This window comes from Ovis aries, chromosome 26 (genome assembly GCF_016772045.2).
Source record: "Ovis aries strain OAR_USU_Benz2616 breed Rambouillet chromosome 26, ARS-UI_Ramb_v3.0, whole genome shotgun sequence".
Lineage (NCBI taxonomy): Eukaryota > Metazoa > Chordata > Mammalia > Artiodactyla > Bovidae > Ovis > Ovis aries.
In genome coordinates this window covers 14,262,198-14,280,768 of record NC_056079.1, presented here as the reverse complement: position 1 = coordinate 14,280,768, position 18,571 = coordinate 14,262,198, and the positions used below count along the sequence as shown (strand labels likewise).

General features: G+C 38.6%; 1 protein-coding gene and 1 long non-coding RNA gene across 8 annotated transcripts in view; one reads left to right on the top strand and one right to left on the bottom strand.

Annotated features, from left to right (window-relative positions):
• Positions 1-18,571, bottom strand: part of PRIMPOL (primase and DNA directed polymerase) — a 50,934-nt gene that overhangs the window by 26,957 nt on the left and 5,406 nt on the right. For 3 of the 7 annotated variants that reach the window (XM_042241348.2, XM_004021691.6, XM_060406945.1), the window contains 4 exons: positions 17,690-17,928; positions 16,337-16,434; positions 15,002-15,131; positions 5,013-5,160 (listed from right to left, as the gene is read on the bottom strand). In XM_042241348.2, coding sequence (XP_042097282.1) covers positions 5,013-5,160; positions 15,002-15,131; positions 16,337-16,434; positions 17,690-17,869 — 556 coding nt within the window. In that variant the 5' untranslated portion in view covers positions 17,870-17,928. Of the gene's footprint in view, positions 1-5,012; positions 5,161-5,531; positions 17,929-18,571 lie in introns of all 7 variants that reach the window. The other 4 variants (XM_060406944.1, XM_027962722.3, XM_060406946.1 and 1 more) reach the window with 2 other exon arrangements.
• Positions 13,364-18,322, top strand: LOC114111080 (uncharacterized). The gene is made up of 2 exons (XR_003587208.3): positions 13,364-13,654; positions 18,034-18,322. It is a non-coding gene; the product is annotated as an uncharacterized LOC114111080 (long non-coding RNA).

The window sequence follows — 18,571 nt, the reverse complement described above, 5'->3', positions numbered from 1 at the left end:
TATCACTTGACACTTCAGAAGGCGTGGCTGTGAAGGCCGTGCTGAGCAGGTGACCTGACCTGACCTCAAGCCTCTGACCTGTGGCACGGAGCCAACCAGGCTAGGCTGAGACCACGGAGGGGTCACCTTAACGCCAACACCGGCTCTGCAAACAGCTCTGCCCTCTGCTGCCCTTCCCCGGGCCATGTTTCCCTCCCCTCATCATTCACACAGGGACTACTGGCTGGGAATAACCCAAAAGAACATATCAATCCTAGAATGTCAGGTTCTGTGGCAGGCTGGCAGCAGAGGGCTTCAAGCAGAGCAGATCTGTCCATCCTGCTCACAGTCTGTGCTCTTACACTAGCCTAATCCCTCCTTCCGAAAGGCTGACAACAGGGAATAGAAACACTGAGAGAGAGGAACCCAAGTGGAGAGCTGGGGTTACTTCACAGTCTCTGCACCTCTGGTTCTGGCCGCTCATAATGCTAGAGGATTGAAGCCTCAGATGGCACCCCGCTTAATCACCTGGGACTCTCTCTCCCACTCTCGCCACCCTAGATTCCCACTGCTCCCCACATTAGTCACAGACTCGTCTCTGTACTTTTGCTTATGTTGCTGACAGTAAAGCCTTTCTTATTTTAGTCTGTATGATGGAATTTGCTTTCAAGCCCAGCTTGACTGTCAGCTGCCTTGAGAAAGTCGCTGTAGCAGAGACCAAGTTCCCTTCTCCCCTTCTTCCCCAGCAACAAATCTCAATCTTTAGCCTTGGGGCTAGGAGTCACAGGGCAGACTGTGAGGAGTAAATAGGAATCAAAGAAATGTCCTGCTGAGGGCTCCTTCTCCACACCCTGACGGTAGAGCCCACCTAACATGCAGTCATTCATTCAGCAAATGTTACATCACTACTTGTATTTATGATTGTTATCTTATTAATGTTATTGATAAAGACATTATTACCGGATAAGATCTGGAAATACAATAGTAAGAATCAATCCATGCCCTAAAGAAACATTAACTAGAAGAGAGAAAACAAAACAAAAACAAGAAATTACCCTGAAAGGTGGTGGATGCTTTGACGTAACAGGTCTTGGGTGCGCTCTGCAACCCAGATAACACACAAACCCAAGTCTTCGGGTTTGAGAGGTACCAGACATGGCTTCTCAGATGACAGTACCTACACTGAATCTCAACAGGCCAAGCGAACTGGCCAGAGAGCGGTGACAAAAGTGCAAAGCACCAGGGAGCATGTGGCCGGGTGGGAGCTGAGTGAAGGGTGGAGGGAGAAGAGCCAAGAAGCCGGAGACGAGGCCAGCACCCCGTGGGCCGCACCTTGCGAGCCAGGGCCTCTGCACCTTCCCCTGAAGGCAAGGAAAGATCCTGGAACAGTTCCAGGCACACAAGTGGTATGACCAGAGCACTCTCGCTAACGGACTAGAGGGAGTGAGTGAGAGCATCTCTACTGAGGTAACTGGGAGGACGCTCACAGCGCTCAGATACACGTGTCACAGGAGAAGGAGCAAGTCTGGAGGAAAAGCCGAGGAGTGTGCTTAGAGACAGGCTGCATTTGAAGTGTGGGGGGATGTCTACCGTGAAACCCATCTTGGCTGCAGATAAGATGTGAGGGTCATCAACACACAAATGGGAACTGAAGCCATGAGTGGATGGTCACGAAGGTCACAGACAGAAGGACAAGGACAGACTGGATAACGACCAATACCCAAGGGATGACAGCTTGGATATTAGCAAGTACTGACTCTAGAGTACAAACTGAAGCAGGGCAAAGGCTAACAGTTTTGTCAGAACACACTGCTCATAGCAAACACCCTCTTCCAACAACATAAGAGACGACTCTACACATGGACATCACCAGACGGTCTTAACTGAAATCAGATTGATTATATTCTTAGCAGGTCAAGATGGAGAGGCTCTATTCAGTCAGCAAAAACAAGACCGGGAGCTGACTATGGCTCCGATCATGAACTCCTTATTGCCAAATTCAGACTTAAATTGAAGAAAGTGGGAAAACCACTAGACCATTCAGGTATGACCTAAATCAAATCCCTGATGACTATACAGTGGAAGTGAAAAATAGATTTAAGGACTAGATCTGATAGAGTGCCTGATGAACTATGGATGGAGGTTCGTAACACTGTAAAGGAGGTGGTGACCAAAATCATCCCAAAGAAAAAGAAATGCAAAAAGGCAAAACAGTTATCTGAGGAGACCCTAGAAATAGCTGAGAAAAGAAGAGAAGTGAAAGGCAAAGGAGAAAAGGAAAGATATAAGCATCTGAATGCAGAGTTTCAGAGAATAGCAAGAGGAGATAAGAAAGCCTTCCTAGGCGATCAATGCAAAGAAATAAAGAAAAACAACAGAATGGGAAAGACTAGAGATCTCTTAAAGAAAACCAGAGATACCAAGGGAACATTTCATGCAAAGATGGGCTAAGGACAGAAATTATATAGACCTAACAGAAGATATTAAGAAGAGGTGGCAAGAATACACAGAAGAACTGTACAAAAAGGTCTTCAAGACCCAGATAACCACAATGGTGTGATCACTGACCTAGAGCCAGACATCCCGGAATGTGAAGTCAAGTGGGCCTTAGGAAGCATCACTACAAACAAAGCTAGTGGAGGTGATGGAATTCCAGCTGAGCTATTTCAAACCCTAAAAGATGATGCTGTGAAAGTGCTTCACTAAATATGCCAGCAAATTTGGAAAACTCAGCAGTGGCCACAGGACTGGAAAAGGTCAGTTTTCATTCCAATCCCAAAGAAGGGCAATGTCAAAGAATGTTCAAACTACCGCACAATTGCACTCATTTCACATGTAAGGTAATGCTCTAAATCCTTCAAGCTAGGCTTCAACAGAATGTGAGCTGAGAACTTTCAGATGTACAAGCTGGATTTAGAAAAGGCAGAGGAACCAGAGAACAAACTGCCAACACCCACTGGATCATAGAAAAAGCAAGGGAATTCCCACAAAATCTATTTCTGCTTCACTGACTGTGCCAAAGCACTTGTGTGGATCACAGCAAACTGGAAAACTCTTAAAGAGATGGGAATGCCAGACCACCTTACCTGCCTCCTGAGAAACCCATATGCAGGAAAAGAAGCAACAGTTAGAACAAAGCATGGAACAATGAACTGGTTCAAAACTGGAAAAGGAGTATATCAAGGCTGTATACTGTCACCCTGCTTATTTAACCTACATGCAGAGTACATTACGGCAAATGTCAGACTGGATGAAGCTCAAGCTGGAATCATGATTGCCAGGAGAAATAGCAATAACCTCAGATATGCAGATGACAGATGACAGATATGCAGATGCTTTCTAATGGCAGAAAGCAAAGAGGAACTAAAGAGCCTCTTGATGAAAGTGAAAGAGGAGAGTGAAAAAGCTGGCTTAAAAGTCAGCTTTCAGAAAACTAAGATCATGGCATCCAGTCCCATCACTTCATGGCAAATAGAAGAGGAAAAAGTGGAAACAGTGACAGATTTTATTTTCTTGGGCTCCAAAATCACTGCAGACGGTAATTGCAGCCATGAAATTAAGAGACGCTTGCTCCTTGGAACAAAAGCTCTGACACCTTGGAAGAAAAGCTCTGACAAACCTAGACAGTGTATTAAAAAGCAGAGACATCACTTTGGTGACAAAGGTCCACACAGTCAAAGCTATGGTTTTTCCAGTAGTCATATATGGATGTGAGAGTTGGACCATAAAGAAGGCTGAGTGCCAAAGAACTGACGCTTTCAAACTGTGGTCCTGGAAAAGACTCTTCAGAGTTCCTTGGACAACGAGATCAAACCAGTCAATCCTAAAGGAAATCAACCCTGAATATTCACTGGAAGGACTGATGCTGAAGCTCCAATGTTTTGGCCACCTGATGTGAAGAGCTAACTCACTGGAAAAAACCCTGATGCTGGGAAAGATTGAAGGCAGGAGGAGAAGGGGGCAATGGAGGATGAGATGCTTGGATGGCCTCATTGGCTCAGAGAATATGAGTTTGAGCAAACTCCAGGAGATAGTAGGGGACAGGGAAGCCTGGTGTGCTGGAGTCCGTATGATCTCAAAGAATCAGACATGACTGATCAACTGAACAACAACTAGGGATTAAAGAGAGAAGAAATATCCAACTAAGCAAACAGAAAATGGGAAGATAATGAGTCCCTAGTACACAGCACACTAGGCCACTTGACCCCGTGTTACCCTACTCTAACAATTAGACCTTTGACTTTTATGCCAGTCCGTTAATAGCTATGTTCATGCCTTTGCCCTTGGTACCCTTGAAATTGTCAGATAGTTGTTCTGAATGGATTACCTGTTACCTGAACTTTCATCAATCACCTGCCTGCCCTACCTCTGCTAAGACATACACTCAGGAGTTTGACTTTTATTCAGACCTTGGTTTTCAGTATTTCCTTTCTGCCTATTTGTTCTCCTGTGCACCAATTTCACTTATATCTGGGCCTGTACCCCTAAATGTCCAGTCCTGGAATTAATCTCTGGTTATACTTTCAGGGTTACACATCTAGACTTCTCCCTACCCTAACATTTGACCTGGAACAACAAACAAGGCTTCATGAGTGTGGCCTGGAACTCAAGCCCAGCCCTCATGTATTAAAGGATAAAGCAATGCTAAAATGCTAAAGCAAAGGTCAGAAATCCCAATCTGAGGCATCACAGGTAAGACCTGAATTGGGTCTCTCCTGCATCACCCAGAAAAATTCTGAAACGACTCCTCTTGGAATAAAAACCAGGCCTGTGGCATGCATGACCATCCCAGTATCCAAAGCAAGAGGCACCACTGCCAAGGATACCCTGAGCACACGAATTCATCTAAACTGTGTCGGGCACAAAGTCAGTCTAGAACTAGGGGGGCGTACCTAAAACGTGAAAAGTCACGATGTACTCTTTAGGGTAGGTTAATTAATGACCATCGAAAATGTGACAAGTACAAAACTTTAAGAAGAAAGGAAAACACAGGTTTTCAGTATAACTGCAACTTAAAAAGACAGCTCGCTTACCAACATGAATATTATCTTTAAACGCCACATCACGGAGCTGAAATATTAAATGGCGGCTAAATTTTTCCTCGGTGCTAGAATCCAAGTTGAGAACATCTTCAGCTGAACAGTTAACTGTATAAAACTCTTGAAGTGCTTTACAAACATGCTGAGAATGCAAGGAAAATTAATTAAACATTTTTAATTTGTTTTAAAATTTTTTCATAAGCAAAATTCAAATCTTGGTACAAATAAACCTAACCTATTTTGATACCAGATTACATAACAATTTGTTGAATTACTTTATTGAAATATGCATATTTAAACTACTACACTTTTTTTTAACTTTATTTTGCTTTACAATACTGTATTGGTTTTGCCAGACATTGACATGAATCAGCCACGGGTGTACATGAGTTCCCAATCCTGAAGCCCCGCTCCCACCTCCCACCCCGTATCATCTCTCTGGATCATCCCCGCGCACCAGCCCTAAGCATCCTGTATCCTGTATCGAACATAGACTGGAGATTTGTTTCTTACCTGATAGTATATATGTTTTAATGCCATTCTCACAAATTATTACTACACATTTATGTTCAAAAATTCATAGGCTCTCCAGATTAAAGGCCTCTCCAGATTCAAATAATTTACCTTCTATGTTAATCTCTAAAAGCAAAATAAAAATATTTTTAAGCAGCTCTTTAAATATTATCTATGAGTTAAAAAGTCACTAATTCTGTTGTTTATAATTTTAGTCTTCAGAAAGTTCCTCACGTACACTGAGCCCAAATCTACCTCCAAGAATAAGGCCTCCAGGGTTAGATAATGATAATAAAGGCAGTTATGCATCACAGCAAAGTAGCGAGCGCAGGGTTAGGAGGACACGGCTAGAAATCAGAAAGACCAGAAACTATGTCAGGAAGCAGGAAGCAGGGAGTGGGCTGAACACCGAGCGTTTCCACGTGATGCTGGGAAGGAAGCCCAGCAACCCCGCGAATGAGGTGAGGCCTGGAGCCCAGGAGGGGTCCTGGAGAAACGGCCGCAGAGCCGTGGAGAAAAAGTCAGCAGCAGGAAAGGACTGCAGGAGCCCCCACCCTGGCCACAGAGCAGAGGGCGGCAGGGGCTCCTCCTGAGGCAGAGATCAAGCCCCGAGCCTTTGGAGTGGGAGCACCGACTCCCAGACCCTAGACCACCAGAGGACTAGCCCTAGGGAGGATCAAACAGTGAGAACTCGCACAAAGGAAACCACGCGAATACAAGACCCGGCATCACCCAACCACCAGCAGCACCCTATTCGGGACATCTCATCTAAACAACAAACAAAACAAAATACAAACCCAATCATCAGCAGACAGGATTACCACCTCTCTCAGCCTTTCCCATCAGAGGAAAAACAAACAAAAACTCAGCACAAATCTCACCCTATAGGAAGCTTACACAAACCACTGGACCAACCTCAGGAGGACAGAAACCAAAAGGAAGAAAGAATTCAGCTTTGAAGGCTGGGAAAAGGAGACTTCAAACACAGTAAGTTAAAAAAAGAAAAATGAAAAGGCAGAGAAGTACTACACAAATGAAGGAACAAACTAGAAACACAGAAGTCCAAATAAATGAAGAGGAAATAGGCAAACTACCTGAAAAAGAATCCAGAATAATGATGGTAAAGATGATCAAAAACCTTGAAAACAAAATGGAGAAAATGCAAGAACCAATTAACAAAGACCTAGAAGAATTAAAGAATAAACATACAGAGACAAAGAACACAATTACTAAAATTAAAAATACTCTGGAAGGAATCAATAGCAGAAATCTGAAGCAGAAGAACGAATCAGTGAGCTGGAAGAGAAAATGGTGGAAGTAACTTCTGAAGAGCAGAATAAAGTGAAAAGAACTGAGGATAGTCTCAGAGATGTCTGGGATAATATCAAACGCACCAACCTGGGAATTATGGGGGTCCCAGAGGAAGAGAAAAAGAAAGGGCATGAGAAAATTTTTGAAGAGATTATAGTTGAAAATTTCCCCAACGTGGAAAAGGAAATAGTCAATCAAGTCCAAGAGGCACAGAGAGTCCCATACAGGATAAACCCAAGGAGAAACACGCCAAGACACATAATAATCAAACTAACAAAGAGTAAACACAAAGAAAGAATCCTAAAAGCAGCAAGGGAGAAGCAACAAGTAACATACAAGGGAAACCCCATACATTTAACAGCCATCTTTCAGCAGAAACTCTGCAGGTCAGAAGGGAATGGCAGGATATATTTAAAGTACTGAAAGGGAAAAATCTACAACCAAGATTACTGTACCTGGCAAGGATCTCATTCAAAATTAATGGAGAAATAAAAAGCTTTTCAGACAAGCAAAAATTAAGAGAATTCAGTACCACCAAACCAGCTTTTCAACAAATGTTAAAGGGACTTACATAGTCAAGAAACACAAGAGAAAGAAAAAGATCTACAAAATCAACCCCAAACAACTAAGAAAATAGCAAAAGAAACATATATATCAATAATTACTTTAAATGTAAATGGATTAAATGCTCCAACCAAAAGACACAGACTGGCTGAAACGATACAAAAACAAGACCCATATATGTGCTGTCTACAAGAAACCCAGTTCAGACCTAAAGACACATATACACTGAAAGTGAGAGGATGGAAAAATATACTCCATGCAAATAGGAAGCAAAAGAAAGCTGGAGTAGCAATCCTCATATCAGACAAAACAGACCTTAAAATAAACAAGATTACAAGAGATAAGGAAGGACACTGCATAATGATCAAGGGACCAATCCAAGAGGAAGACATAACAATTGCAAATATCTATGCAACCTACATAGGAGCACCTCAACACATAAGACAAACACGAACAGACATAAAAGGAGAAGTGGACAGTAACACAATAATAGTAGGAGACTTTAACACCCCCCACTCACACCAATGGACAGATCATCAAAACAGAAAATTAATAAGGAAACACAAGTCTTAAGTGATACATTAGATGAGATGGATCTCATTGATATCTTTAGGACATTCCATCCAAATGCAGAATACACCTTCTTCTCAAATGCTCATGGAACATTTTCCAGGATAGATCACATCTTGGGTCATAAAACAAACCTCAGTAAATTTAAGAAAACTGAAATCGTATCAAGCATCTTCTCTGACCACAATGCTATGAGACTAGGTATCAATTACAAGGAAAAAACTGTAAAAAATACAAACACATGGAGATTAAACAATATGTTTCTAAATAACCAACTGGTTACTGAAGAAATCAAAAGAGACATCAAAAAATTTCTAGAAGCAAATGACAATGAAAACATGACAACTCAAAACCTACAGGACGCAGCAAAAGCAGTTCTAAGAGGCAGTTTAGAGCAATGCAATCCGACCTCAAGAAACAAGGAAAACATCGAACAGACAACCGAACTTTACGCTAAAACAACTGAAAAAGAACAACAACAACAACAAATCAGTAGAAGGAAAGAAATCATAAAGACCTAAGCAGAAATAAGTGAAAAAGAAACAACAGTAAAGATGGATAAAACTAAAAGCTGGTTCTTCGAGAAGATAAACAAAATTGACAAACCTCGGCCAGACTCATCAAGAAAAAGAGAAGAGTCAGATCAACAAAATCGGAAATGAAAAAGGAGAGGTTACGACAGACAATGCAGAAATACAAAGGATAAGAAACCATTATGAACAACTATATGGCAATAAAATGGGCAACCTGGAAGAAATGGACAGATTCTTAGAAAAGTTCAATCTTCCAAGACTGAACTAGGAAGAAATAGAAATTATGAACAACCCAATTACAAGCACTGAAATTGAAGCTGTGATCAAAAATCTCCCCAAAAACAAAAGCCCAGGACCAGATGGCTTCACAGGAGAATTCTATCAAACATTTAGAGAAAAGCTAATGCCTATCCTTCTAAAACTCTTTCAAAAAATTGCAGAGGAAGGAACACTTCCAAATTTATTTTACGAAACCACCATCACCCTGATACCAAAACCAGACAAAGACAACACAAAAAAAGAAAACTACAGGCCAATATCACTGATGAACACAGATGCAAAAATCCTCAACAAAATATTAGCAAACAGAATTCAACAACACATCAAAAAGCTCATACACCATGATCAAGTTGGGTTTATTCCAGGGGTACAAGGAGTCAATATATGCAAATCAATCAATGTGATACAACATATTAACAAATTGAAAGATAAAACCATATGGTAATCTCAATCGATGCAGAAAAAACCTTTGACAAAATTCAGCACCCATTTATGATTAAAACTCTTCAAAAAAAACGGGCATAGAAGGAACCTACCTCAACATCGTAAAGGCCATATATAAGCCTATGGCAAACATTATTCTCAATAGTGAAAACTGAAAGCATTCCTCCTAAGATCAGGAACAAGACAAGGGTGTCCACTTTCCTCACCATTATTCAACATAGTTCTGGAAGTCCTAGCTATAGCAATCAGAGAAGAAAAAGAAATAAAAGGAATCCAGATCAGAAAAGAAGTAAAGCTCTGTTTGCAGATGATATGATACCGTACATAGAAAACCCTAAAGATAGTATCAGAAAATTACTACAGCTAATCAGTGAATTTAGCAAAGTTGCAGGATACAAAATCAATACACAGAAACCACTTGTATTTTTATATACTAACAATGAAAAATCAGAAGGAGAAATTAAGGAATCAATCAATGGTTGTTCACCATTGCAACAAAAAGAATATCTAGGAATAAACCTACCTACGGAGACAAAAGAACTGTACACAGAACATTATAAGACACAAAAGAAATCAAAGATGACATTAACAGACGGAGAGATATTCCATGTTCCTGGGTAGGAAGAATCAATATTGTGAAAATGACTATATTACCAAACACAGTCTACAGATTCAGTGTGATCCCTATCAAATTACCAATGACATTTTTCACAGATCTAGAACAAAAAATTTCACAATTCATATGGAAACACAAAAGACCCCTAATAGCCAAAGCAGTCTTGAGAAAGAACGGAGCTGGAAGAATCAACCTTCCTGACTTCAGATTATACTACAAAGCTACAGTCATCAAGACAGTATGGTACTGGCACAAAAACAGAAATATAGACCAATGGAGCAAGATAGAAAGCCCAGAAATAAACCCATGCACATATGGGTATCTTATTTTTCACCTTGTTTTTTGACAAAGGAGGCAAGAAAATACAATGGGGCAAAGACAGCCTCTTCAATAAATGGTGTTGGGAAAACTGGACAGCTGCATGTAAAAGAATGAAATTAGAACACTTCGTAACACCATACACAAAGATACACTCTATTAAAGACCTAAATGTAAGACCAGAAACTATAAAAACTCTTAGAGGAAAACATAGGCAGAACACCTGATGACATAAATCAAAGCAAGATCCTCTAAGACCCACCTCCTAGACTAATGGAAACAAAAACAAAAGTAAACAAGTGGGACCTGATTATACTGAAAAGCTTTTGCACAGCATAGGAAACTATAAGCAAGGTGAAAAGACAACCCTCAGAATGGGAGAAAATAGCAGCAAATGAAACAACTGACAAAGGATTAATTTCCAAAATATACAAGCAGCTCATACAACTCAATATCAGAAAAAAAAAAAACCAACCCAGTTAAAAAGTGGGAAAAAGACCTAAACAGACATTTGTCAAAAAGACATACAGATGGCTGACAAACACATGAAAATATGCTCAACATCACTCATCATTAGAGCAATGCAACTCAAAAGTACAATGAGATATCACCTCACACCAGTCAGAATGGCCATCATCAAGGAGTTTACAAACAATAAATGCTGGAGAGGGTGTGGGGAAAAGGGAACACTCTTGCACTATGGTGGGAATGGAAATTAATACAGACACTATGGAAGACGGTATGGAGAGTCCCTAAAAAACTAGGAATAAAACCACCATATGACCCAGCAATCCCACTCCTAGGCTTATGCCCCGAGGAAAACCAAAACTGAAAAAGTCACATGTATCCCACAGTTCATTAAAGCACTATTTATAACAGCTAGAACATGGAAGCAACATAGATGTCCCTTGACAGATGAATGGATAAAGAAGTGGTGGTACGTATACACGATGGAATATTACTCAGCCATAAAAAGGAATGCATTTGAGTCAGTCCTGAGGTGGATGAACCCAGAACCTATTATACAGAGTGAAGTCAGAAAGAGAAAGATAAATATCATATTCTAATGCACATATACAGAATCTAGAAAAATGGTACTGAAGAATTTACTTACAGGGCAGCAGTGGAGAAACAGACATAGAGAACAGACTTATGGACATGGGGAGAGGGGAAGAGAGGGTGAGATGTATGGAAAGAGTAACATGGAAACTTACATTGCCACATGTAAAATAGATAGACAACAGGAATTTGTTGTATGGCTAAGGAAGCTCAAACAGGGGCTCTGTATCAACCTAGAGGGGTGAAATGGGAAGAGAGATGGGAGGGAAGTTCTAAAGGGAGGTGATATATGTATACCTATGGCTGATTCATATTGAGGTTTGAGAGAAAACAACAGAATTCTGTAAAGCAATTATCCTTCAATTAAAAAAAATAAATAAAAAAGAAATCAGAAAGACCTAGGTTGGAGTTCTAGCTTTGCCACTTAACAGATCAGTCACTCTAGTCAAGTCCAAACCTAACATTCCTCAACGGCAAAATGGGATAATGACAGAACCCAACTTTTCGGGTTGTTGTAAGAAGCAAAGAGAAAAATGAGAGTAAAGAGTTGGCCCAGTGCTTGGTACACGTAACTTCGTAAAAGCATTGGCTGTGCAGTCACTGGATGGGTCACTTATGAAGCCTCAGTCTTCTCTGTTGCAAAATGGACATACTAAGAACCACCATGCAAGGTTATCTTGGGGTTAGACACCCAATGGTGGTAGTGGCTTAATTGCTAAGTCGTGTCTGACTCTTGCGACCCTGTGGACTGTAGCCTGCCAGGCTCCTCCGTCCATGGGATTCTTCAGGCAAAAATACTGGAGTGGGTTGCCATTTCCTTCTCCAGGGGATCTTCCCGACCCAGGGATAGAAGCCGTGTCTCCTGCACTGCAGGCAGATTTTTTACCAAGTGAGCTCTGAGGAATGCCCTAGATACCTAACAGTTAAGCAATACATTGTGTTTATTAATGTTATTTTGATATTCTTATAGCATGCCATCTCCCACCAGGCTCTCTGATCCTACTCTCCTTCAGTAAATTTTTTGAGAAGGCCTCCTCAATTTCCTTATCTACATCAAATTCCCCCATATGCTCTACCTCGAGCTGTAGCACTTATACAGCTGCTATTTTATCTTAACTTGTGTGGAATTTTTGCTAAGTTTCCTCTATATTACAGAGAATCTCTCTCACTATCTGTTCTCTCCGGCTTCTGTAGTCATTGAACCCTGATTATGGATAGATATAATATCATCCAGAAAAAGGACCACGTTTCCCAGACTCCCTTGCAGTAAGGTGGGGGCCATGTGACCAAGTTCTGGACAACAGGATGTGAGCTGAAGGAAAATATTCCGCTTCTACACTACAGTCTGAAAGCTGAGGGGCATGCTCACCCTTTCCCCTGTTCCACAGACTAAAATGCAGACAGAGGGGTGGTGAGCCCTCTTGGACAATGTAAATAAAGGCATCTTAGGAACAGCAACGCAACAAGCCTCATCTCTAATACAATGGAGTCACATCCAGGTGTTACATGAGAGAGAAATAACTTTTTATCTTGTTTATGCCATTTTAGTTTTAGGCCTTTATTACGGCAGTAAATCTACCCTAACTTATTATCCTCCATTACTCGATAAACTCGACGAAAGCAGAAATGCCTCTTTGGGCTAACCACTGTATTCTCAACGCCTAGCCACACACACAGTACAGAGTGAAAGGATTTTGATAAATTAATAAAGTGGAGTTTTGAACTTTGGAGCTGTACAGAATAAATGTAATAATTCTGAGGTAATAAAAGTACTCATTATTCCCTTAAGTTCTCTTTTCCAAGTTAAATTTAAAATAAAATTTATAATCTATAAAAGTTTTAAATCACTATATTGTACACCTGAAACTAACATAATACTGTAACTTAACTATAACTCAATTTTTAAAGTTTTTAATTTATTTAAATATTTAAATTGTAAAATCCAGATGTTAAAATAAATGATTATTTGAGTGATGCTACCTAGCAAGTTTTATAAAACACTTTAAGCACCAGAATTCACTCCATTTGGCAAAAGCTGCTTACTGAAATTATCAGTTAAGTTACTGAATCAAAGGGCATTATCTATTATCACTAGTTATGATTAGCCAGTTACTTATTAACAATCTGTTGTAACAGTTAATCTAACTTATACCTCCTCACAGAGACTCTAAAGGAAAAGTACTTATTGGATTATAGCTTGTTTCAAACTAACCAATAAATGAAATTAATTTCAATATAATCATTTACAAGATCATATAAGTAAAATAATCCTAATAATTTTTCTACCAACACAGTAAATGTGTTAAATAAAAATGCTGTATAATTTTAAATTCAGATTTCTACAACTTTTTCCAACTTTTGCTGATGTAAAAGATTAGTGGTTCAAGACTAATTTGTGTAAGATTGTAAAGACTGAAAAGGAAAAAAAGGTAAGTTAAATACCTACATGTTCTTTGCCCTATCAATGTTTATTAATCATTATTAAAAATAGGATTTGCACTAGTATTGATTTCTTTAGGAATAAGTTTCTAGTTTATAATACAATGAGGTACTTCTTTGTTAACCATATTAAAGTGTTGGTGGGAAAAAAAAAAAAAAAAAAATCTCAATCTTAACTCCTTGTTTGCCGGAGACCACTTAATAAATCCTTCCTTAGGTAGTAGAGTATGTATCATACATCAGAAGAGAGTCAGTGTTTATCGATTATTTAAAATGTAATTAAGGTTAAAAATTAAACATAACAACTACAATGAAATAAAACATTTAAATTTATTTTTAAGAGTCCAAAGGCTACCTTAAGAAAAACATAACTCTTTTGCTATTTTTGGGGAGGGTTAGGGGAACTTATGTGTACTTTTTTTGCTTCAAAGCCAGGAGAAAGGTAACATGATTTTTTTTTTAAAACAGCGTTTGCATATCTTTTTCAAATAAACTTATAATAAAACATGTAGACATCAATCATAATCAGCAGATATTCTTAATCAAAAACATTTTAATTTGGATGTATTTCTAACATTATGAGTCATCTACAGTTAACATCTAAAACAAAAAATAGTTAATGTTAATACCTACTGAGGCCAAATAATAGTTAATATAGTATACCTTAACCAATACAATCTTAAAAGATTTTATAAATGAACCTAACAGAGCTTGGTTGCACAAGCCCATATTCCTTTTATTACTAACTTCCTAGTTGACATTGCTAAATCAAAAATAAACACTAGAACTACACTTTTTCTCTTTGTTAAAAATAATGATAATTATGTTTCTAGACCAGGTTTTGCCAGTAACTAGTTGTTGGACCTGGAACTGGAATTAAGTCTCTCTAGGCTTGAGCGTCCTCACTTTTGATGATGTAAGAATAGTTCCCAACATTTCTGTCAGCTCAAAAATTCTCACACTATTTTTATCCGAATTTTCTTGAATTTTATCTCAGAACTCAATTTTTACTGTAAAAATTACTTTCATTTGATATTCAGAATCAACTGTAATGTAAAAGGATATATAAGAAACAGAAAATTCCCAAACTGCCACTTTTCTCAGTTTTTCTTAATTGGATACAGTAATATGAAATATACAAACATAAGCTGAAACTTCCTCCTTTTCAGAGGTGTACTCTGAGGAGTGCTATTAGGAAATGAAAGTCAAAAGTAAAAGCAGGAGAAACACTGAACCTGTATGTTACACGGGCTGGAGTCATTTAATTCTTTTAATGACTGAATCACGGAAAGATATACGAGTAGATATAAGGAGAAAAACCTGAATCTGAAAGTTACCTCAATGAGTAATGCCACCATCTTTTTCCCATCAGCTCCTGGATTGGCAAGTTTGTTAAATTCCAAATCAAAATAAAGCTTGCACACAGCATTTTCAGGAATGACTTCATAGCAGTGTAAGAGATTTCTTCTGAATTGAATAATTCAAGATTGTTAGGCTTATATCTCATTCTTTTTAAATCATAGAAGCTGCTCTTGTATCTCAAAATAGCCTATTAACTGTGATTTAATGACATATAACTATGACATTGTGAAGGCAAGATAAAATGAACAACTGCTGACCCCAAGTTTACGGATCACAGTATCAAGAGTTTCCATCAAACAAGATATAGTAATCACATTCTGTAACACTACTTAACGAAAATACAGTCTAACTTCATACTGTTATTTACTCACAGATGATTTTGATATCAGACATTACTTTTACATTTGCTTTTGATATTACCATGAAGCAAATTTTGTTTGAGAAGACAATTTTCTCAAACTGGGATCCCAGGATCACGTATACTTGGGAGTCCCTGAATTTTTAATGAAAATCTTTAACTTTCACATTTTCATTAAGAATATTTTAAAAACTGCTTACACACATTCTGAATCATCTGACTTCGAGGAGCTTTCAATGCTCACATCTGCAATTTCATTCTCACTGGTATGAGAATGAAATACCTCACCAAGGGGGTTTGACTTTAAGAAGGGAAAGGTAAAACAGAAGCAGCAATAAAAATAATGTGCCCACTCTCCTCTCAGAGTCTGGCCCTGGCTCTGGCCTTAAATGTTAAGAATGCTCAGGGGAGAAAAAGGTGTGAAGTTAGCCAGGGGAAGATATATATACAGATTTATCTATTTGCAGAGATCTCTACAACAGATGCCAGAAATGGAAAAAACTGACAGAATTCATAGCTCTGTCCAGGTGATAGAAAACTGAAAGGCATCCATAAATGAAAATTAACTAAAAATAAAGGTGTCATTTGAGTAATTTGAAAAAAGATGACCTTAATATGGGTTATTAATAACAGATGCTGAATTGATTGATAAACTGCTTAGTGATATCATATGCAAATAAAACATTTATACCAATTTGAACAAAAAGTGATGGGGGAATTGCATGATCACATGGCACAGGAATTCAAACACACACAATTTTTCTCCTCTAGCACCTGCTGAGAGTCAGTGTTGCGTATGACAAGGTAACTTCAGAATTCAATTATAATAGGAAAGGAATAATGCACTGGTGACTGAGAACTATGAAAGCCCAGGCAGCCTGATTTAACTTCACAAGCATTTCCAGATGAAGGAAATGTACCTTTGACATGCTGTCTTTTAAAAGCTACTTACCGGGATTTATAGTAAAACCAAAGTTGAGCATAGGTTGTTACGAGGTAAATACGCTGTCCATCACCCACTTTGCATTCCAAAGCAAATACATGAACTTCCTTTATAAAATCAAAACTATCAAAAATTAGTAAAAATGCAAATTCAAAATCAACTATAGCTATTAAATGTTCATATAGAATTTTACCATTCAAATTTTCAAAAACTGAAATATGTGTATTATTAAAAATAAGAAAATCACTAAATCAATGCCAGTCAAAATCTAGTTGTTTTTACTTATATTTATTCACTCAGGTAATACATGTTTAAGGTGCACACAATTAGAACATCCAGACTAAAAAGAAAATAAATATTTTGTAATCATTTGACTTCCTGCTGTAATTTTACTTACTAATTTATGTAATTTTTAAAACTACCTGAACACTATTATAATTTGGGCTAAACCTAAATAAATTCCCTAGAACATACAAAAACACATGGGAACCACTTAAAAAATATATTTGCATATTAATCTCAAAAGCTTAAGAAAAGTTTTAAAATGCTTAACTTTAACAAGTTACTAGGGAAAGAAGGTCCTCCTCCTTAAAAACTTTTAGCATTATTTTTACAGATGATCAATGAGTGGAATCATATTTCATTTATGCTGGATTTATGCTGGATACATGCATCTTTTCATTATATTTCTTTATATTCCCAACAGGGCCCAAGAAGCAAACGATGCGCAATACACAGCTGCCTGTTTATTTCTGAGTACCATCCCCTTTGTCAGGCCAGCATGCAGCAAGCACGTCTCCCTCCCACTTTCCTAATGTGTTGGAAATGATGAGAAATCCACTCTACTACTCCAAACACAGAGGGGACAGAAGAAAGGGAAGCATGGGTGCTCTGGTAGCATGATTTAAGCTCCAGGGCTTATCAATGCTAAGCTATGGCATCTGAGACACTGTCATTTGCCGCTGTTCAAATTCAAATCTCTGATCCCTAATTTCATCCTTAAAATCCCACACACCACTCACTCTCTGCTGATATTTCTGTGGATATTATTTTAGTTTTACTCTTAAATGCATACTATTATTTTTCAGTCCACGAACAGTCATTTTTCCTCTAAGCATAGCTTCATTTCCATGTCACTACAAATTTTTTAAACTATTTGGCACCAGATACATCACCCTTTTTCATTATTCATATAAAGTAAATGGTTAATGACTCATAGGGATATTTTTCCTAAACAGTATAAAAAGACTGCAATTAAATTCTTCTGGTAAAATAGGTGGCCTGAAATGAAGACAGACAACAAGAGTCTTTTTAGAAATCTTAAGTTATAGTAGCCCTAAATAAAAGGATGAGTACAATTACCTGTTTACAGCTTTTAACAAAATTAAAAGCCTGAGTTTGCCGATGAAACAGTTTCCAAATGGAAGGTGGTTCTTCTGGCTTGGACAACCTCGGTCTGTACACCGAGGACAACGGTTTCCTCTCATAATGGGATGCTCGTTCCTCAATCTGCTTCAGTGTTGCTTCCCATTTTCTCTTCATTGGATCAGGAGTATGGGACGACTAAATCCTGTCCCGTGTACGACTTCTGTCAATTACAACTAAAACAAAACAAAACAAGGACATCAGTTTCCGTCTTTGGAATATATTGTGTCTTATAAAACTTCAAAACTCATTTCTGCTTATTTCTCTGTCTGCTTCCACAGCTCGTTTTGCATGAAGTTTTAATGTGAAACAAGGACAGGAGGACTGAGTATCAGAAATCTTTAGATCCTGGCTCTTCCATCTGACAGTGCTACAGTTTTGAACGGTTAATGAAGTTCGTGGGCTTCCCTGCTGGCTCAGATGGCAAAGAATCCACCTGCAATGCAGGAGACCTGAAGTTCCCTAAACTGTAATCAGCTGCAAAAAGAGAAGCAACATGATCTCTAGGGAGTTATCTTGAGGACACATGCAATATGAAAATGTTTTGCAAATTACAATACTTCATGTAAATATGTGGGGTGTGGTTTTTTTTTTTTTTTTGCATCCTTATGCATTACTATAACCATTTTGTTACATCAAGTGCCATCTACCTGGCCCAGATGGTGGGTGGTATTCCTGTGCTATTATTTCCTACTGCAGAATTCATTTCTAAGGCACCACTGTACAATTCTTAGCTCCCTTTTCCTTTCTGGCCCACTGTTCTTCTTTTCTCCTCAAACAGCTATTAGTGGGGAGGATAACCCAGTATATGAATGAGAA